Source organism: Pogoniulus pusillus, chromosome 24, assembly GCF_015220805.1.
Source record: "Pogoniulus pusillus isolate bPogPus1 chromosome 24, bPogPus1.pri, whole genome shotgun sequence".
NCBI lineage: Eukaryota > Metazoa > Chordata > Aves > Piciformes > Lybiidae > Pogoniulus > Pogoniulus pusillus.
The window spans coordinates 19,304,453-19,326,100 of NC_087287.1; the positions used below are offsets into that span (position 1 = coordinate 19,304,453).

Below are 21,648 nucleotides of genomic sequence, written 5' to 3' on the forward strand. Positions count from 1 at the left end.
CTCCCTGCTCCTGCTGGCCACACCATTCCTGATGCAGGCCAGGATGCCACTGGCTCTCTTGGCCACCTGGGCACACTGCTGGATCATGTTCAGGCAGGTATCAATCAGTACCCCCAGATCCCTCTCTGTCTGGCTGCTCTCCAGCCACTCTGACCCCAGCCTGTATCTCTGCATGGGGTTGTTGTGGCCAAAGTGCAGCACCCTGCACTTGGAGCTATTGAAGCCATCCCCTTGGACTCTGCCCATCTGTACAGGTGGTCAAGGTCCTGCTGCAGAGCCCTTCTGCCCTCCAACCCAGCCACATCTGCCCCCAGCTTAGTGTCATCTGCACACTTGCTGATGACTGACTCCATGCCCTCATCCAGATCATCTATGAAGATGTTAAAGAGGATGGGGCCCAGCACAGATCCCTGAGGGACACTGCTAGTGCCAGCTGCCAGCTGGATGTGGCACCATTCACCACCACTCTCTGGGTCTGGCCCTCCAGCCAGTTCCTAACCCAGCACAGAGTGTTGCCATCCAAGCCATGGGCTGACAGCTTAGCCAGCAGTTTGCTGTGGGGGACAGTGTCAAAGGCCTTGCTGAAGTCCAGAAGTTGTTGTCAGAGAGAGTGATTGGCATTGGAATGGGCTGCCCAGGGAGGTGGTGGAGTGGCTGTGGCTGAAGGTGTTGAAGCGCAGCCTGGCTGGGGCACTTAGTGCCATGGTGTGGTTGGTTGGGCAGGGCTGGGTGCAAGGTTGGAGGTCACGTCCACCCTTCCTGAGTGCTTGATTCTTTGGGTGCTAGGTTGGGCTGGCTGAGCTTGGAGCTCTCTTCCAGCCTGGCTGATGCTGTGATTCTCTTACACAGTAGTTTAACTTCCTTTTTAAGAAGTGGGGGGAGGGGAAAAGAGAGAGAAATATTTGCCTCAAAGGAAATAGTTTGCATCTAATCCACCTGAAAAAATTCTTTCAGACAAAATTAAGTTGGGTAAAAAAAGCCTGACCAAACTGTTCCAACCCACACAAACATCACCTTTCAGCCATTCAAGCTATTTCCATGGCTCTCAAAAAGAAACCACCTTTATTCTGCATGCATTTCCAGGGCACAGCCTGGGTGGCTCTGCTTTTGGTTTGCTTTTAAAGCCACCTTAATCCTTTTTTCATCCAGTCAGAATTTTCACTTGCAGAGAATATCTGAATTGACTTCTGAAAAGGTAACTGGGGAAAGACCAAAAGAAATCTACTGAATTTGGTATCATTTTAGGGGATTGTGCTGTGGTTGGTTTTTGAGAGCCCAGCAATGGTTTTAAACTGGGTTCATCAATACCATCTTCAGTTTGGGGAGCTGGGGGGTTTGTTAACTCTGCTTTCAGTTCAGATGGGTAGTGTAGCACTTCTGCCAGGTAGGAATAAGTCAGGTAGATCATAGAAGCAAGCAGGTTGGAAGAGAGCCCCAAGCTCAGCCAGCCCAACCTAGCACCCAGCCCTGCCCAACCAACCACACCATGGCACTAAGTGCCCCAGCCAGGCTTGGCTGCAACACCTCCAGCCACAGCCACTCCACCACCTCCCTGGGCAGTCTGTTCCATCACTCATTCAGTTTAGAACTTAGAAGATTGATTTGCAGAGTTGTGAGCTTTAGAGTTCCCAGCTTCTTCCTGGGTGAGCTGGGCCAGGAGGTGTACCCCAAAGGAGAGGAACCAGAAGCACTTGTACAGAACTGGAGGTCAAATGGAAGGAGTGTCCTGCTCTAGGGTAGGGTGTCCCTGCCTGTGGCAGGGGGGTTGGAACTGGCTGATCCTTGTGCTCCCTTCCAACCCTGTCTGAGTCTGTGATTCTGTTAACCAAAGCAAACAGCAGTACAGACTCACAGCACCTTAGAGGCTGGAAGGCACCTCCAGAGATGATCCAGTCCCACCCCCTGCCAAAGGCAGCATCACCCAGGGCAGTGCACACAGGAGTGCATTTACAGCAGCTGCTAGAACTGCTGCCTTGCTGTGCCAGACCTTCCCCTTCTCAGGAGGGTCTGATCTTGGGTGAACAACGTTAGAAGAGATCTCAAACTAGGCAGTGGTAGAAGCACTGCAGTGCTTGGGAAGGGAGCTGGGGTGATGGTTTTGAAACTCCCAGGCCTGGTGCACATTTTGTCCAGCAGTGAACAGCAGAAAGTGCTGTGAGCTTTTGGAACTGGCCTGGCTGCTTTACTGATGGCCAGAACCCCAGAGCTGCTGGCCAGGAGCACAGATCTGCATGGATTGGCCTCCTCTAGGCAGCTCTGCCATGCTCTCACCCTGCTGTGCCTAGCAGAGCCTCAGCTGGCTCTGAGCTACAGCTAAGGCTTCTTGGCAGAGCTGTAGAGGTGGGAAGGGACCTGCAGAGATCACCCAGCCCAACCCCCTGCCAAAAGCAGCATCACCCAGGGGAGCCCACACAGGAGTGCACCCAGCTGGGCTCTGACAGGCTCCAGAGCAGGAGGCTCCACAGCCTCTCTGGGCAGCCTGCTCCAGGGCTCCTGCACCCTCACTGCAAAGAAGTCTCTCCTCATGCTGAGGTGAAACCTTCTGTGTTCCACTTTGTGTGCATTGCTCCTTGGCTCATTGCTGTGCACCACCCAAAAGAGCTTGGCCCCCTCCCCTTGGCCCCCACCCCTCAGCTACTGCTAGACACTGATCAGATCCCTCTCAGCCTTCTCCTCTCCAGCCTGAACAGCCCCAGGGCTCTCAGTCTCTCTGCACAGGGAGGTGCTCAAGTCCTGCAGTCATCCTCTGGCTCTCTGCTGGACTCTCTCCAGCAGATCTTTGTCTCTCTTGAACTGGGGAGCCCAAAATTGGACACACTACTACAGAAGAGGTATAAAGGCACAAAGGATACAGACAAACTCAGACTCAGCCTTGGCTCAAGCAGGGCTGCAGCAGCCAAGCCTCCCCCACCATGCTAGGCACCAGTAGGTTCATTGCCATAGTTTAATGAGCAGACAGATTGCTCTATTGCTCCAAAAGGGGCAAAAGGAGAGACTCAGGCAGTGAATTGGAGAACTGTTGGGAGATTGAAATGGAGAAGCAATTCACAGGCTACAGTGTTACAGTTCTACATAGTGGTGAGCAGGGCAAAGCATATAAATAACACTGAGTCAAATCCAGCCTTGGCCCAATCCTGTGACCTGGGCTTACCACAGCCTCATGAGCCTGGAGCCTTCCAAAGCCTTAGAGTCACAGAAAGGTTTAGGTTGGAAGAGACAACCCCCTGCCACCATTAGGGACACCTCCCACTAGAACAGGTTGCTCAAGGCCTCATCCAGCCTGGCCTTGAACACCTTCAGGGAGGTTGGGGAGCACAGAAGCACCCAATGGGATCTTTGATCCCATTGGGTGCTTCTGTGCTCCCCAACCTCCCTGGGCAACCTGTGCCAGTGTCTCACCACCCTCACTGCAAAGAACCCTTTCCTGGCATCCAGTTTCAATCTCCCCTCTGCCACTTCAAACCCATTCCTCCTCCTCCTGCCATTACCAGACCTTGTCAGTAGTCCCTCCCCAGCCCTCCTGTAGCCCACTTCAGATCCTGCAAGGCCACTCCAAGGTCTCCTCCAAGCCTTCTCCTCTCCAGGCTGCACAGCCCCAACTCTCTCAGCCTGGCCTCACAGCAGAGCTGCTGCAGCCCTCTCAGCATCTTGGTGGCCTCCTCTGCACTGGCTCCAACACTTCCATGTGCTGCTTGTGCTGGGGGCTCCAGAACTGCCCCCAGGACTGCAGGTGGGGTGTGAGGAGAGCAGAGCCAAGGGGCAGAATCCCCTCCCTTGCCCTGTGCCCACACTGCTCTTGCTGCAGCCCAGCACAGGGTTGTGTCTGGGCTGCACTCACACTGCAGGCTCCTGTGGAGCTTTGCATCAGCCCAGACCCCCAGGGCCTGTTCCTCAGGGCTGCTCTCAGCCATTCCCCACCCAGCCTGGAGCTGTGCTTGGGACTGCACTCACCCAGGTGCAGGACCTTACACTTGGCCTTGTTGAATGTCCTGAGGTTGGCCTGGGCACAGCTCTGCAGCCTGTGCAGCTCCCTCTGGATGGATCCCTGCCCTCTGGCAAGTCATCTGTGCCACACAGCTTGGTGCCAGCTGCAGACTTGCTGAGGGTGCACTGATTGCTCTGCCCATGGCACTGACAAAGATATTCAGCAGCACTGGTCTCATCAAACTCTTGCCTGGAGAGAAGCTGCATCTGGAACTCCAATAAGCTTGGGTTAGGAGTTGCTCCTGGGTTTGTGAGGTGTGCATTATGTAGCTGTTTACTGAGGAGACTCATTGTTATGGGGAGGAAAAGAGCCTGGCAAAAGGAATACATAAACTATGGTCACTCTACAGCAATCACTGCAGAACCTCAGTGGGCCATGTCAGCCCTGCCTTCCTTGCATGGTATTGCTCCTTCCTCTGTTCTGCTCTTCCTGCACAGCAGCTGGCTTCAGACACTCCATAGAGATGGAAACTTAATCAATGCTGCTTTGAGCTTTTCTTTTTAATATAGAAAGTCAAATCCATGGCCAAATCCTGACTTTATCCACCAGAGATATGAAAGGAGTTTCAGTTTGGTCATCTGGCAAGACATAACTCTCAAATACAGACAGTTCCTGGACAGCTTTAGCCCTGTCTGCATTCTCTCTGCTTACTTCAAGATCCAGCCTGTTTGTTCCAGTAATTCCAGATAAAGGCTCAGAGTCTAACAGACCTTTACTGTGATTCCTGATACTAAAAGCCTCAACTACTCAGTCAGATGCCAGGCTGGAGGACTAAGGTAGCATTTTGAAGCTATGACAGAATAGCTGACTGCAAGAGCCAGCCTTTGCCAAGTCCTAAACTCCTTGCAGCTTAGAAGGCAACAGTTTGGTAGCTGATTTCCCTTGCTGATGTTTTATTTTCTGCAGTCCCTGAGACTTAAAAATTCAAAACAAAAACAGGACACTTGGAGAGTAAACATAACCTGAAATCATAGAGTCAAGTGAGCTGAGAATGCTCTTCAGCTTGGCATCACTGAAATGGGAGTCAGGGCCAACTACTTGGAGCCAGGTGGGGTTGGGCTCTGCTGCCAGGCAGCCAGCAAGAGAAGAAGGGGACAGAGTCTGAAGCTGTGCCAGGGCAGGTCTAGGCTGGCTGTGAGGAGGAAGTTGTTGTCAGAGAGAGTGATTGGCATTGGAATGGGCTGCCCAGGGAGGTGGTGGAGTGGCTGTGGCTGGAGGTGTTGAAGCCAAGCCTGGCTGGGGCACTTATTGCCATGGTCTGGTTGGTTGGGCAGGGCTGGGTGCTAGGTTGTGCTAGGTTGGAGCTCTCTTCCAACCTGCCTGATTCTGTGATTCTACTTCAGTGGTGATGAGCAGCTGTAGCCAGGAAGCTCTTGCTGGCTGCAGAGGAGCAGATGCTAACTGATCCAGCACAATGTTAACTGCTGCAGCCTCCTGCAGGCAACTCAGCCCAGGAAAAGTCTGTGCTGAGGCTCAGAATCAGAGAATTCACCAGGCTGGGCTGGCTGAGGCCAGTCCACATCACCTTAGAGTCATAGAAACATAGAATCAAGCAGGCTGGCAGAGAGCTCCAAGCTCATCCAGCCCAACCTAGCACCCAGCCCTGCCCAACCAACCACACCATGGCACTAAGTGCCCCAGCCAGGCTTGGCTGCAACACCTCCAGCCACAGCCACTCCACCACCTCCCTGGGCAGCCCATTCCAATGCCAATCACTCTCTCTGACAACAACTTCCTCCTCACAGCCAGCCTAGACCTGCCCTGGCACAGCTTCAGACTCTGTCCCCTTCTTCTCTTGCTGGCTGCCTGGCAGCAGAGCCCAACCCCACCTGGCTACAGCCTCCCTGCAGGCAGCTGCAGACAGCAATGAGCTCTGCCCTGAGCCTCCTCTGCTGCAGGCTGCACACCCCCAGCTCCCTCAGCCTCTCCTCTCAGGGCTGTGCTCCAGGCAGAACAGATGTTCTTGACTGATGTTCAAGGGAAGTGGTGGTCTGTTCTCTTTTGGAACTAACATACTCCATGCAGCAGTGTAGGAGACAGAGCAGGAGTAGCAATCTTGGGAGCCCTGCTGGTACCCAGGGGAACCTTCATTCATAGAGCCCTCAGGAAGAGTCCTGCTGGCCACACTCTTCCTGAGAAGAGTCTTCCAACCTGCTTGATTCTGATTCTTATCCTCTGAAGTTGCTGAGGGTGTTAGAGGAGTCAGGAGGTGCAGATAGGAGTTAAGCACTGAGTAAATTGTGCAATAAAATGACTGAGGAAATTGTGTTTGAGTAAGGATAGTTCTGTGCATGAGGAAAAAGTGATCTTTGTGCTGTGCAGTGCTGAGGTCTGGCTGACCTCACTGCTCAGGCATGCTCCTAAATGAAGAGATGAGCTCAGTGCCCAGCAATGGTCAAAAAGAGAGATAAGAATCCCTGGTTTCTGCAGGCTTGTGTGCTTCCTAACTCCTATAAGGAGGATATTTGCCCAGCTTGCAGGATCCCAGGATGTTAGGGGATGGAAGGGACCTCTGGAAAGCTTCCAGTCCAACCCCCCCTGCCACAGCAGGAGCAGAGAATCCAGCACAGGTCACACAGGAACACATCCAGACAGGGCTGCAAAGGCTCCACAGAAGGAGACTCCACAACCTCTCTGGGCAGCCTGTGCCAGGGCTCTGGCACCCTCACAGCCAAGAAGTTGTTGCTGCTGTTGAGCTGGAACTTGCTGTGCTGCAGTGTCCATCCCTTGCCCCTTGTCCTGTGGCAGGGCACAAGTGAGCAGAGGCTGTGCCTGTCCCTTCCTTCCTGCCCCCCAGCCCTCAGCTATTAGACACTGCTCAGATCCCCTCTCTTGCTTCGCTGGAATCGATACCCATTGCCTCTTGTCCTGTCACAGGCTGCAGCTGAGCACAGTTTGTCCCCTCCCTTCTGCCCCCCAGCCCTCAGCTATTTATAAGCATTGCTTAGATCCCTGCTAAGTCTTCTCACCAGACCAAAAAGCCCCAAGGCTCAGCCTCTCCTCATCAGACAGTGCTGCAGTCCCTTCTGTATCCTTGTAGCCCTCCCTTAGACTCTTTGGAGCAGATCCCTGTCCCTTCTGCATCCTTGTGGCCCTCCCTCAGACTCTTTGGAGCAGATCCCTGTCCCTTCAGCATCCTTGTGGCCCTCCCTCAGACTCTCTGGAGCAGATCCCTGTCCCTTCTGCATCCTTGTGGCCCTCCCTCAGACTCTTTGGAGCAGATCCCTGTCCCTTCAGCATCCTTGTGGCCCTCCCTCAGACTCTTTGGAGCAGATCCCTGTCCCTTCTGCATCCTTGTGGCCCTCCCTCAGACTCTTTGGAGCAGATCCCTGTCCCTTCAGCATCCTTGTAGCCCTCCCTTAGACTCTTTGGAGCAGATCCCTGTCCCTTCTGCATCCTTGTGGCCCTTCCTTAGACTCTTTGGAGCAGATCCCTGTCCCTTCAGCATCCTTGTAGCCCTCCCTTAGACTCTTTGGAGTGGATCCCTGTCCCTCCTGAAGTGGGGAGCCCAGAACTGAATGTCTGTTGGATGTGTTTTAAGGTGGTTTTGAGTGGAAGTTGCCTGGCAGAGATTCCAGGCTACTGAGGAGCACTCCTGCTGTCTTTGAACCCTGGGATGATTTAATCAGCTTCCAGGCCTCTGAAGCCTTGGGTGAGCATTAGCAATTAGCCAGCTTTGCTCTGCAGCTCCTGTAGATCTCTTGGGTGAATGCTGTCTGGACAGGACAACTTTAGCCTGGAGAAGAGGAGGCTCAGGGGAGACCTTACTGTTCTCTACAACTACCTGAAGGGAGGTTGTGGCCAGGTGGGGTTGGGCTCTTTCCCCAGGCACCCAATGACAGAACAAAAGGACACAGCCTCAAGCTGTGCCAGGGCAGGTCTAGGCTGGCTGTGAGGAGGAAGATGTTGTCAGAGAGAGTGATTGGCACTGGAATGGGCTGCCCAGGGAGGTGGTGGAGTGGCTGTGGCTGGAGGTGTTGCAGCCAAGCCTGGCTGGGGCACTTAGTGCCATGGTGTGGTTGGTTGGGCAGGGCTGGGTGCTAGGTTGGGCTGGCTGAGCTTGGAGCTCTCTTCTAACCTGGCTGATTCTATGATTCTATTCTGTGAACTTGAAGGGGGAAAATACAGAACCACAGAATTGTTTCAGTTGGAAAAGAGCTTTAAGATCACTGAGTCCAACCATTAGGAAGAGTTCATCCCATATAGATCCCTATGGATCATTTTCTTCCCCTTGCATTGGTGGCTGAAGAGAAACACAGCAAACAGCTTCACAGGACCATTTTAAGGGAGACAAGATAACATTTGCAGGTCACTACTCACAGAATCACAGAAGAGCTTGGATTGGAAGTGGCATAAAGATGATCTAGTTCCAGCCTCTCTGCCATGAGCCAGGACAGCTTCCACTAGACCCATCCCACCTGCCTTTGAGTATTCCAGGCTTGGAGCCTCTCTGGGCAGCCTGGTCCAGTGCCTCACTACCCTCACTGTAAAGAATTTCTTCCCAGTGTCTTGCCATGTCTTGCCTCTTGAAGGTCCTTTCCAACCCAAACCATTGTATGAATCTGTGAACCTTCCAGTATGTTCTTCTTCCATGTTTCTGAAGGCCACAGGTATGTCTCTCAGGTTGTGCCTGTGCACAGAGTCATCATAGTGTCAGGATTGGAAGGGGCCTCCAGGATCAGCCAGTTCCAATCCCTTGCCATGGGCAGGGACACCTCACACCAGATCAGGTTGCCCACAGCCACATCCAGCCTGGCCTTAAAACCTTCCAGGGCTGAGGCTTCCACCACCTCCCTGGGCAGCCTGTGCCAGTGTCTCACCACCCTCATGGGGAACAGCTTGGTTCTGTTGCTCCCAGTCCTGTCAGTACCTGACACACTAAAAACTCCTCAGCAGCTTTCTTGTAGCCCCCTTCAGATACTGGAAGGCCACAATAAGGTTTACCTTAGAGCCTTCTGGGGCTGGGGGATAGGTTGGACTGGATGATCTTGGAGGTCTCTTCCAACCTGGTTGATTCTTCCAGGGCTGAGGCTGCCACCACCTCCCTGGGCAGCCTGTGCCAGTGTCTCACCACCCTCATGCTGAAACACTTCTTCCTAACATCCAATCTCAATCTGCCCTCCTCTAGCTTGATCCATTCCCCCCAGTCCTAGCACTACCCAACACCCTAACAAGTCCCTCCCCAGGTTTCTTGTAGCCCCTTTCAGATCCTGGAAGGCTACAATAAGGTCTCTTTGGAGCCTTCTCATCTCCAGACTGCACAGCCCCAACCCTCTCAGCCTGTCCTCATAGCAGAGCAGCTCCAGCCCTCTGAGCATCCTCATGGCCCATTGGATCCATTCCCCCAGTCCTATCAGCAGCATCCAGAAGGGAGATCTGTGCTTTCAGTGCCTTTCCTGACACGTGTGGGATGCTAAAAGATGACCTTTCAATGTGATGAATCTGCTTGGTGCTGTCTGCTGTCATTTCCAGAGCTGATGCTGAGAGGATTTGTCTCTGTTTTTTCTCTTCCAGGGCATTGCAACAACATCCACTGCCTGGCAAAAGCTATCAACCAGATTGCTGCAGCTTTGTTTACCATCCACAAGGGCAGCATTGAGGATCGCCTCAAAGAGTTTTTGGCTGTATGTATGAGTTCATTCCTAGAGCTAGAGAGGAACTCTCAGCCCCTAGTCCATCTCAGTCTGTTTCTGTGCATAATCAGGCTTGGGCAGTGAGTAAATGATGAGTGTGTTTGCCAGTGGAAGTGTTAACATCACAGCAGCAATGAGCTTGAGGTGGAAGGGACCTTAAAGATCATCTAGTTCCACTAGAACAGCTTGTTCAAAGCCTTACCCAGCCTGGATGTAAAACACTTCCATGGATCAGGTGTCCACATCTTCTCTGGGCAACCCATTCCACTCTCCCACCCCCCTCAGAGTCAAGAACTTCTTCCTAATGCACAGCTCTCTTGATCCAGTCTGGAGATGTGATTTGCCAAGTCAAGGAGGGGCTGGGGAGGGGAAGCATGTCTGAAGGTGGACAGAAGTCTTCTCCAGGTCACAGAATCACCAGGGTTGGAAAGGACCTCAAGGATCAGCCAGTTCCAACCCCCCTGCCACGGGCAGGGACACCTCACACCAGATCAGGTTGCCCACAGCCACATCCAGCCTGGCCTTAGAACCTTCCAGGGCTGAGGCTTCCACCACCTCCCTGGGCAGCCTGTGCCAGTGTCTCACCACCCTCATGGGGAACAACTTCTTCAACATCCAATCTCAGTCTGCCCTCCTCTAGCTTGGATCCATTGCCCTTAGTCCTGTCACTAACCTAACACCCTAAAAACTCCCTCAGCAGCTCTCCTGTAGCCCCCTTCAGAGTCCAACCCCTCATGGGGTCTCACCACCCTCATGGGGAAGAACTTCTTGCTCCTTACTCTCAGTCTACCCTGCTGTAGTTTCAAACCATTGCTCCTTGTCCTAACACCACACACCCTCAGCAGAAGTCCTTCTCCAGCTTTCTTGTAGCCTCCCTTCAGGAGCTACAAGGCTGCTGTAAGGTCCTCCTGGAGAGTTCTGAACTCCAGGCTGATGAACCCCAACTCCCACCATCTGTCCTTGTAGGAGAGGTGCTCCAGCTCTCTGATACCCTTTGTAGGCCCTTCTCTGGACTCTCTCCAACAGATCCATGTCCTTTTCATACTGGGGGCTCCAGAGCTGGGCTCATTACTCCAGGTGGGGTCTTGTGAGAGTGATGTAGAGGAGCAGAATCACCTCCCTCCACCCACTGGCCACACTTCTCCTGATGCAGCCCAGGATCTGCTTGGCTTTCTGGGCTGCAAGTGCACACTGCTGGCTCCTGTTGAGCTCCTCAGCCACCAGCACCCCCTGGCCACACTTCTGATGCAGCTGAGAATGTGGCTGGCTCAGCAAGAGCCAGCTGTGTGGGAGGCTGGAAAGGAGCAGCAGCAGAAATGTGGAGAGGGTCCTAATTTCACTTCATCAGTATAATCTTTGCTGCTTTAGTGCTTGCACACAGACTTCCATACTCTGCACAAAGCAGCTGTGCAGTGCATCTGAAGTCAAGGTTCTGCCCTGCAGACTTTTTTTTCCTCTAGGGTGAATTGGATTCTAGAGTTCATTTTACTTTTTCAGGTAAGGGAACTCCAGAGTGGCCTTTGAGCTGTACCTTTCTGGCATGTCTGCACTCCTTCAACACTGACTCTGACATTGGGAATGTTCCAGGCATGGCTGGGGGGAGGTTCACTATGAGCCAGCAATGTGCTCTGCTGGCCAAGAAGGCCAATGCCATCCTGGGCTGCATTAGAAGGGCTGTGGTTAGGAGGTCGAGAGAGGTTCTCCTGCCCCTCTGCTCTGCCCTGGGGAGGCTGCACCTGGAATATTGTGTCCAGTTCTGGGCCCCTCAGTTCAAGAAGGACCTCAGGGAACTGCTGGAGAGAATCCAGCACAGAGCCACAGAGATGCTGCAGGCAGTGGAAGAGCTTCCTTAGGAGGAGAGCCTGAGGGAGCTGGGGCTGTGCTGCTGCGAGAGGAGAGCCTGAGAGGTGACCTCCTTGGTGTTGGGAAAGATGTGCAGGTGAGTGGCAGGAGGCTGCAGCCAGGCTCTGCTGGGTGATGCCAGTGCCAGGGCAAGGGGCAGTGGTGTCAGCTGAGGCATAGGAAGCTCCATGGAAACAGGAGGAGGAATTTTCTCCCTGTGAGGGTGCCAGAGCCCTGGCACAGGCTGCCCAGGGAGGCTGTGAAGCCTCCCTCTCTGGAGATAGTGAAACCTTCCTGGGTGTGTTCCTGTGTGACCTGCTCTGGGGGATGCTGCTCTGGCAGGGGTTGGACTGGATGAGCTTTGGAGGTCCCTTCCAGCCTCTATCACTCTGTGAATTTGTAATGATTCAGAGTAGGCTGAAGATCAAAGCTCCTCAAATCCTTAGTGATGCTTTGGGGAGTTGAGGGAGAAGGGAAACCCCTAGGTGGTGGTTCTGCATTTTCAATTCATTTTGGTCTGCTGCCCAAGTGGGAATAGAATTCTTAAAGTGGCTCTTAATTAGCCAAGACTTGGAGGGAAACTAAAGGCTAAAACAGAGCTTTCATTTTTAAAAATTACTACTGAATTTGAGTGATTCTCATTGGGTTTTTTCCCTTGCTTTGGCCTTGGAACGTGACAAAAATGCCTCTTGGTGTTTTAGGGTGGAATAATGGTAACTAGAAACCATGGGAAACTTCTTTTTCCTTAAAAGATCACAGAACCAAGCAGGTTGGAAGAGAGCTCCAAGCTCAGCCAGCCCAACCTAGCACCCAGCCCTGCCCAACCAACCACACCATGGCACTAAGTGCCCCAGCCAGGCTTGGCTGCAACACCTCCAGCCACAGCCACTCCACCACCTCCCTGGGCAGCTCATTCCAATGCCAATCACTCTCTCTGACAACAACTTCCTCCTCACAGCCAGCCTAGACCTGCCCTGGCACAGCTTCAGACTCTGTCCCCTTCTTCTCTTGCTGGCTGCCTGGCAGCAGAGCCCAACCCCACCTGGCTACAACCTCCCTGCAGGCAGCTGCAGGCAGCAATGAGCTCTGCCCTGAGCCTCCTCTGCTGCAGGCTGCACCCCCCCAGCTCCCTCAGCCTCTCCTCACAGGGCTCTGCTCCAGGCCCCTCCCCAGCCTTGCTGCCCTTCTCTCAACACCTTCCAGCACCTCAGCAGCTCTCTGCAATTCAGGAGCCCACAACTGGACACAGCACTCAAGGGGTGGCCTGAGCAGTGCTGAGCACAGGGGCACAAGAACCTCCCTTGTCCTGCTGCCCACACTGCTCCTCAGCCAGCCCAGGATGCCATTGGCTCTGCTGCCCACCTGGGCACTGCTGCCTCCTCTGCAGCTCCTCTCTGCCAGCACCCCCAGCTCCCTCTCTGCCTGCCTGCTCTCAGACACTCTGGCCCCAGCCTCTAGTGCTGTTTGGGATTGTTGTGGCCACAGTGCAGAGCCCTGCACCTGGCTGTGTTTTGGGTAAGCACACATCCTACAGCTGCATCTGCACCACCCAGGGATTCCACATGCACACACACTTAGAATCATAGGACCAAACAGATTGGAAGAGAGCTCCAAGCTCAGCCAGCCCAACCTAGCACCCAGCCCTGCCCAACCAACCAGACCATGGCACTAAGTGCCCCAGCCAGGCTTGGCTGCAACACCTCCAGGGACAGCAACTCCACCACTTCCCTGGGCAGTCCATTCCAAGGGCAAATGTTTCATTTCTGGAAGTTTCTGGTTGACAATACACAGTGGAAAGCAAACCAAACCAAGCCCCATTGGCCTTGTGTCAATGCAACTGGTGGCTGGAAGAGATGAAAGAGAAAGGCTGCTGTGGAGTTGCATGCATTTGACAAGTGAAGGGAACCAGTCTGGCTTCATGTGATAAAAACCACTTTTGGAGTGAGGTGAGCACTGCTGCTTTTTCACTCCACTGTTAGCAGACTGCTTTCAGAGCACTGCTTTTTCACTGCACACAGCCCCTGATTTGGGGCTTCAGCTATTGTGGTAATCTTTCTTCTCTGCCACCTTTTACAGCTTGCTTACTGTTAGTCTGACACAAAACACAGTGCACTGCAGAAGGAAGTGGAGTGCTGGGGGTGGTCTGCTTTCCCCTCAGAGTTAATTAAACATGGATCAACTTTAGGAGGTTATTTAACACTGATGAGGATGGGTTCAGTATGTAAATTCAGTTTATAGCACCTAACAGGTTAACAGAGAGAAGAATATTTTGATGCTGAAGTTAACACTGTAAATGAGAAGAGAGAAGTGAGTGACAAAGAATTCAACTAAACACAGGATCCCAGGATGTTAGGGGCTGGAAGGGACCTCTGGAGAGCTTCCAGTCCAATCCCCCTGCCACAGCAGCACCAGAGAATCCAGCACAGGTCACACAGGAACACATCCAGACAGGGCTGCAAAGGCTCCACAGAAGGACACTCCACCACCTCCCTGGGCAGCCTGTGATCTTTGATCACATTGGGTGCTCCTGTGCTCCAGAACCTCCCTGAGCAGCCTGGGATCTTTGATCACATTGGGTGCTTCTGTGCTCCACCACCTCCCTGTGAAACCTGTGATCTTTGATCATATTGGGTGCTTCTGTGCTCCAGAACCTCTCTGGGCAGCCTGTGATCTTTGATCACATTGGGTGCTTCTGTGCTCCACCACCTCCCTGTGCAGCCTGTGATCTTTGATCACATTGGGTGCTTCTGTGCTCCAGAACCTCCCTGGGCAGCCTGTGATCTTTGATCACATTGGGTGCTTCTGTGCTCCAGAACCTCCCTGGGCAGCCTGTGATCTTTGATCACATTGGGTGCTTCTGTGCTCCACAACCTCTCTGGGCAGCCTGTGATCTTTGATCACATTGGGTGCTTCTGTGCTCCACCACCTCCCTGTGCAGCCTGTGATCTTTGATCACATTGGGTGCTTCTGTGCTCCACCACCTCCCTGAGCAGCCTGTGATCTTTGATCACATTGGGTGCTTCTGTGCTCCACCACCTCCCTGTGCAACCTGTGATCTTTGATCACATTGGGTGCTTCTGTGCTCCAGAACCTCCCTGGGCAGCCTGTGATCTTTGATCACATTGGGTGCTCCTGTGCTCCACCACCTCCCTGTGCAACCTGTGATCTTTGATCACATTGGGTGCTTCTGTGCTCCACCACCTCCCTGTGCAACCTGTGATCTTTGATCACATTGGGTGCTTCTGTGCTCCACAACCTCCCTGTGCAGCCTGTGATCTTTGATCACATTGGGTGCTTCTGTGCTCCACCACCTCCCTGAGCAGCCTGTGATCTTTGATCACATTGGGTGCTTCTGTGCTCCACAACCTACTTGGGCAGCCTGTGATCTTTGATCACATTGGGTGCTTCTGTGCTCCAGAACCTCCCTGTGCAACCTGTGCCAGTCTCTCACCACTCTCACTGCAAAGAACCCTTTCCTAACAGCCAGTTTCAGTCTCCCCTCTGCTAGTTCAAGCCCATTCCCCCTTGTCCTGTCATTTCAAGCCCTTGTCAGTAGTCCCTGCTCAGCCTTCCTGTAGTCCCCCCTCAGATCCTGGTCTTTTATATCTCTTTGTAGGGTTGCCCAGGGGCTGCCAAAATATTATGTTCATTTTCCTTTAGAATGGCATTTCCCCAGTCAAAAATACAGCTTAGGAAGTAAGTCTGAATTTGGGCTTTTTATTGCAAACTGGGCATAGGTTTCACAGAATCAGTCAGGGCTGGAAGGGAGCACAAGGAGCAGCCAGTTCCAACCCCCCTGCCATGCCCAGGGACACCCTACCCTAGAGCAGGCTGCACACAGCCTCAGCCAGCCTGGCCTCAAACACCTCCAGCCATGGGGCCTCAACCACCTCCCTGGGCAACCCAGTCCAGCCTCTCACCACTCTCCTGCTCAACAACTTCCTCCTCACCTCCAGCCTCACTCTCCCCACCTCCACCTTTGCTCTATTCCCCCCACTCCTGACACTCCCTCACAGCCTCAAAAGTCCCTCCCCAGCTTTTTTGGAGCCCCCTTCAGATGCTGGCAGGCCACAAGAAGGTCACCTGGGAGCCTCCTCTGCTCCAGCCTGCACAGCCCCAACTCTTTCAGGCTGTGCTCACAGCAGAGCTGCTGCAGCCTCTGAGCATCCTCCTGGCCCTGCTCTGGACACACTCCAGCACCTCCACAGCCCTCTTGTCCTGGGGGCTGCAGAACTGGCTGCAGCACTCCAGGTTTTGCCGTGGCTGAAGTCACCTTTCATGTTAAAGTAGCAGACGTTGCCTCTTAACCCCTAGCAATCAGCACAAATGCCTCCCAGTGTGCTTGGAGCACTTTTGAGAAGCAGATCTCCAGAGAGGGATCACTTAGGCTGTTGTGTGGAGGAGAGCAAAGGCAGTGCATGGTGCCAAGCAGGACTGTTGGGTGTGTTCAGGGCTCCTGATGCTGCCTGTTGGCCAGGATCTGGATGCCTTTAGGGAGGGTTTATTATGTGTCTCCAGCGAGATAGCAGGAGCTGATCTCTGCAGAGCTTTGTCAGTTGCTTTGAACCCATCCTTTCCCTGCAGCTTGCCTCGTCCAGCCTGCTGAAGATTGGCCAGGAGACCGACAAGACTACTACGAGGAACAGAGAATCTGTTTACCTGTTACTGGACATGGTAAGCTGCTGTCTGCTCCTCCTGCTGCTGCCCGCAGGAGGAGCCTCGGAGCGGGCAGCAGGAGGCTCGGGCTTGGCACTCGCCTGGCAGCTTAGCAGCAGTGCAGACCCTCTGGGGACCCTCTCTGCTCGGAGCCTTTTCCTCTGGGGATCCTCTCTGCTCTGAGCCTTTTCCTCTGGGGACCCTCTCTGCTCTGAGCCTTTTCCTCTGGGGATCCTCTCTGCTCTGAGCCTTTTCCTCTGGGGATCCTCTCTGCTCGGAGCCTTTTCCTCTGGGGACCCTCTTGGAGCCTTTTGGGGACCCTCTCTGCTCTGAGCCTTTTCCTTTGGGGATCCTCTCTGCTCTGAGCCTTTTCCTCTGGGGACCCTCTCTGCTCTGAGCCTTTTCCTCTGGGGATCCTCTCTGCTCTGAGCCTTTTCCTCTGGGGACCCTCTCTGCTCTGAGCCTTTTCCTCTGGGGATCCTCTCTGCTCTGAGCCTTTTCCTCTGGGGATCCTCTCTGCTCTGAGCCTTTTCCTCTGGGGATCCTCTCTGCTCGGAGCCTTTTCCTCTGGGGACCCTCTTGGAGCCTTTTGGGGACCCTCTCTGCTCTGAGCCTTTTCCTCTGGGGATCCTCTCTGCTCAGAGCCTTTTCCTCTGGGGATCCTCTCTGCTCTGAGCCTTTTCCTCTGGGGACCCTCTCTGCTCTGAGCCTTTTCCTCTGGGGATCCTCTCTGCTCTGAGCCTTTTCCTCTGGGGATCCTCTCTGCTCTGAGCCTTTTCCTCTGGGGATCCTCTCTGTTCAGATGTTTTCTTTTGGGGATTCTCTCTGCTCAGAGCTTTTTCCTTTGGGGATCCTCTATGCTTGGAGATTTTGCATTGGAGATCCCTTCTGCTTGGAGCCTTTTGAGGATCCTCTCTGCTCTGAGCCTTTTCCTCCTGGGACCCTCTCTGCTCGGAGCCTTTTCCTCTGGGGATCCTCTCTGCTCTGAGCCTTTTCCTCTGGGGATCCTCTCTGCTCTGAGCCTTTTCCTTTGGGAATCCTCTCTGCTCTGAGCCTTTTCCTCTGGGGATCCTCTCTGCTCTGAGCCTTTTCCTCTGGGGACCCTCTCTGCTCTGAGCCTTTTCCTCTGGGGATCCTCTCTGCTCTGAGCCTTTTCCTCTGGGGATCCTCTCTGCTCGGAGCCTTTTCCTCTGGGGATCCTCTCTGCTCTGAGCCTTTTCCTCTGGGGACCCTGTCTGCTCAGAGCCTTTTCCTCTGGGGATCCTCTCTGCTCTGAGCCTTTTCCTCTGGGGATCCTCTCTGCTCTGAGCCTTTTCCTCTGGGGACCCTCTTGGAGCCTTTTGGGGATCCTCTCTGCTCTGAGCCTTTTCCTCTGGGGACTCTCTCTGCTCTGAGCCTTTTCCTCTGGGGACCCTCTTGGAGCCTTTTGGGGATCCTCTCTGCTCTGAGCCTTTTCCTCTGGGGACTCTCTCTGCTCAGAGCCTTTTCCTTTGGGGATCCCATATGCTTGGAGCCTTTTCTTTTGGGCATCCTCTGCTCAGAGCCTTGTTTGGCTCCTCCCTGCTCAGAGCCTTTTGAGGATACTCTCTGCTCTGAGCCTTTTCCTCTGGGGACTCTCTCTGCTCAGACCCTTTTCCTTTGGGGATCCCATATACTTGGAGCCTTTTCTTTTGGGGATCCTCTGCTCAGAGCCTTTTCCTTTGGGGATCCTCTCTGTACAGAAATTTTCTTTTGGGGATCCTATCTGCTCAGAGCCTCGTTTGGCTCCTCCCTGCTCAGAGCCTTTTGAGGATCCTCTCTGCTCTGAGCCTTTTCCTTTTGGGGATCCTCTCTGTTCAGATGTTTTCTTTTGGGGATTCTCTCTGCTCAGAGCTTTTTCCTTTGAGGATCCTCTCTGCTTGGAGCCTTTTGGGAATCCTCTCTGTTCGGAGGCTCCTCTTTGAGTATCCTCTCTGCTCGGAGCCTTTTCCTTTGGGGATCCTCTCCACTTGGAGCCTTTTGGGGATCCGCTCTGCTTGGGAAGTTTCTCTTTGAGTATCCTCTCTGCTCGGAGCCTTTTCCTTTGGGGATCCTCTCCACTTGGAGCCTTTTGGGGATCCGCTCTGCTTGGGAAGTTTCTCTTTGAGTATCCTCTCTGCTCGGAGCCTTTTCCTTTGGGGATCCTCTCCACTTGGAGCCTTTTGGGGATCCGCTCTGCTTGGGAAGTTTCTCTTTGAGAAGTCTCTCTGGTGGGAGCCTTTTCCCTTGGGGATCCTCTCCACTTGGAGCCTTTTGGGGATCCTCTCTGCTTGGAGGTTCCTCTTTGAGGAGTCTCTCTGCTCAGAGCCTTTTCCCTTGGGGACTCTGTCCCTTTCAGAAGTGGCAGCAGGGCCTGGCTCCCTGAGCAAGCTGCCTGGGGGGGTTTGAGGAGCACAGAGCCAACAAGCACTGCACTCCCCCAGCATTTCCCACTGCGTCCTCGCTCTGCAGTGGGCAGGCAGCGGCGCGAGCCAGGAGTTGCTCAGCAGCAGGCAGCAGAAGGTGTTTTGCACAACCTCTTTGTCTCTGGTGTCTTCCAGATCGTGCAGGAGTCTCCATTCCTGACGATGGACCTCTTGGAGTCCTGCTTCCCTTACGTCCTGCTGAGGAATGCCTACCACGCCGTCTACAAACAGAGCGTCACCTCCTCAGCCTGAGCAGCCGCTCTCAGACCAGCCCAAGCTCCCTGCTCTCTGGGGCCTCACTTTCAGCTGTAAACTGTGGGAGCTCTTCTACTTTCTGCCCTGCTCCACAGATCTGTGCATTGGAGACTTCATTTTTATTGTTTGGTTGGGTTTGTTTTTTACCTTCCCATAAACTCTTCCTTTCTGAGCAGTGCTTTCTTAACGCGGTTATGCTACAGGAGAAGCTTGGTTGAGTTTTCCTTTAGGTTGCACATTCATGGAAGGAAAAAAAAAATCATCCCCCCCCCCCCCCTTTTTTTTTATTTCACCTTTTTATTTGATTTGGAACTTATTTTTTTTTGGTGCATTTTACTTTAGAGCATCTAAAAAAACAACAACAAAAAGAGACCTCCTCCTGCCCTGTGAAAGGGGAACCTCTTGGCTCTGTTGCTCGGGAGGAGAACTAAACCCACCACAAACCAAGCTGTACTTAGTGGTTCTTTTAGCTGGTGTAGCTTTCATCTGTGTGTAAATTATTTCCTATAGGGAGAGTTACAATCTTGTACCTATTGTTCTTTATGGAAAGCAGATATTGGATGTGCATTTCTGTGAAGTCATGGCAGCATTTCTAGCTTGATTTCAGAGCATTCACCCAGCCCTTTCCCCTCCTAGGATGCTATCTAACATTAAAAGGATGTGCTCTGAGACTTTGCTTTACCCTGCAGACAGAGCCCCTCTCCCTCTGCTCTTAACCAACAGCAAGTGGTGATGTTTGTATAAAGCATAGTGAACAATCTGTTTGGGTTTGGCTTTCCTTTTAACTAACTTCTGTGGTGCCCCTGCTGGCATTAACACTGCCATCCTCCCCTGCTGTATAATAAACCATTCTTACACATTTAGCACATGTTGATAGTAAAAAAACCAAACAAACCACAAATGTTAAGCCCTTTAAACCACTTTTTATATGTTTTAAAAGTTTTTGGAGATCCAAGTGTACCTTCCATAACATAACAATAAACACTAGGACTGGATTACCTGCAGGTGGATTCTTTTTGAGCTTCAAACTCTGCTGCTGTGTGTTGGTTTCCATCTCACAGGTGATGAAACGTCCATCCTTAGAGCTTTGAAGACTTCCTTTAGTCCTGCACCTCTTGGCTTCTGCAATTAGCAAACCTTGCAAAAAACAGCTGGAAGAAGGAATTAAAAACCATGACAGAAGTGTCAGTTCAGTGCCATCTTCCTTTAAATCTTAGTTGTACAGAAGGCAGAGAGAGAAGCATTTCCCTGGCATGCAGCTCGGGGAAAACTGGGAGTCAGCATCCAACAGGAGAGTGTTGCTGAAAGCTAACTTCAGACCTAGAATCACAGACACAGAACCATAGAATCAAGCAGATTGGGGGAGAGCTCCAAGCTCATCCAGCCCAACCTAGCACCCACAGAATCATAGAATCAGCCAGGCTGGAAGAGAGCTCCAAGCTCATCCAGCCCAACCTAGCACCCAGCCCTGCCCAACCAACCAGACCATGGCACTAAGTGCCCCAGCCAGGCTTGGCTGCAACACCTCCAGCCACGGCCACTCCACCACCTCCCTGGGCAGCCCATTCCAATGCCAATCACTCTCTCTGACAACAACTTCCTCCTCACAGCCAGCCTAGACCTCCCCTGGCACAGCTTCAGACTCTGTCCCCTTCTTCTCTTGCTGGCTGCCTGGCAGCAGAGCCCAACCCCACCTGGCTACAGCCTCCCTGCAGGCAGCTGCAGGCAGCAATGAGCTCTGCCCTGAGCCTCCTCTTCTCCCTCACTGAGACAGGTGCAGAATTGGCCTTTTTTTATCAGTGGAGCAGCCCTAAAGAAAGGGGCTTGGGGGTGCTGGTGGATGAGGAGCTCCACATGAGCCAGCAGTGTGCACTTGCAGCCCAAAATGCAACCAGAGCCTGGGCTGCATGCACAGCAGTGTGGGCAGCAGAGTGAGGGAGGGGATTCTGCCCCTCTGCTCTGCTCTGCTCTGCTCTGCTCTGCTCTGCTCTGCTCTGCTGAGACCCCATCTGGAGCATGTGGAGTGGCACAAGAGAGCTGAGCACAGGCACTGAGGGGCATTGGTGCTTTGCTGGTCCCTGTTGTGAGCAGCCACTTCACTTGGCCACCTGCTCCAGCAGGCAGGAGCAAGTCTGCCACCCTGACAGCTCTGTGGCAGTGCCCTTTTGGCTGCCAGGCCCAAAAGCACTGTGGAAGACACAGAGCTGTGCCTTGCCACAGCCATGTGAAGCTGCTCTGGCAGCACAGGGCAAGCCCCCAAGGCTCAGAATCAAGTGGGAGCAGTTGGGGGTGGTGCCCAGCCACGCACTGCCTGCCTGCATGGCAACTGCTGGGGGTTTGTGCCACGCAGCTGCTCCACTTAGGAGCTGGTGCAACGGCAACCAGAGAGCCCAGGCTGGGAAGCAGCCTGGATCAGTGCCCAGGGCTGCAGTTTGATTCTCTGTCACTTCCAAACCTTTTGCCTCTCACTTAGCAGTGGAGTTGTGCCCAGGTGCAGGCATTCCACATATGCTGGCAGCTAAATACTAGCTCTGGAGTGGATGTCCCTCTCTTGGTCCTGTGCAAGCTACTCCTCTGTGTACTGGGAGGGGATTGTGCCCCTTGGCTCTGCTCTCCTCACACCCCACCTGCAGTCCTGGGGGCAGTTCTGGAGCCCCCAGCACAAGCAGCACATGGAAGTGTTGGAGTGGTCCAGAGGAGGCCACCAAGATGCTGAGAGGGCTGCAGCAGCTCTGCTGTGAGGCCAGGCTGAGAGAGTTGGGGCTGTGCAGGCTGGAGAGGAGAAGGCTTGGAGGAGACCTTGGAGTGGCCTTGCAGGGTCTGCAGGGGGCTGCAGGAGGGCTGGGGAGGAACT

General features: G+C 53.4%; 1 protein-coding gene across 4 annotated transcripts in view; it reads left to right on the forward strand.

Annotated features, from left to right (window-relative positions):
- The window catches only part of NCKAP1 (NCK associated protein 1), a 125,635-nt gene extending 105,846 nt beyond the window's left edge, over positions 1 to 19,789 (forward strand). For all 4 annotated transcript variants that reach the window (XM_064163861.1, XM_064163862.1, XM_064163863.1 and 1 more), the window contains 3 exons: positions 9,500 to 9,609; positions 16,045 to 16,134; positions 18,675 to 19,789. In XM_064163861.1, the coding sequence (XP_064019931.1) occupies positions 9,500 to 9,609; positions 16,045 to 16,134; positions 18,675 to 18,791 (317 nt within the window). In that variant the 3' untranslated portion in view covers positions 18,792 to 19,789. The remainder of the gene's footprint in view (positions 1 to 9,499; positions 9,610 to 16,044; positions 16,135 to 18,674) is intronic.
- Positions 19,790 to 21,648: the final 1,859 nt, after the last annotated feature.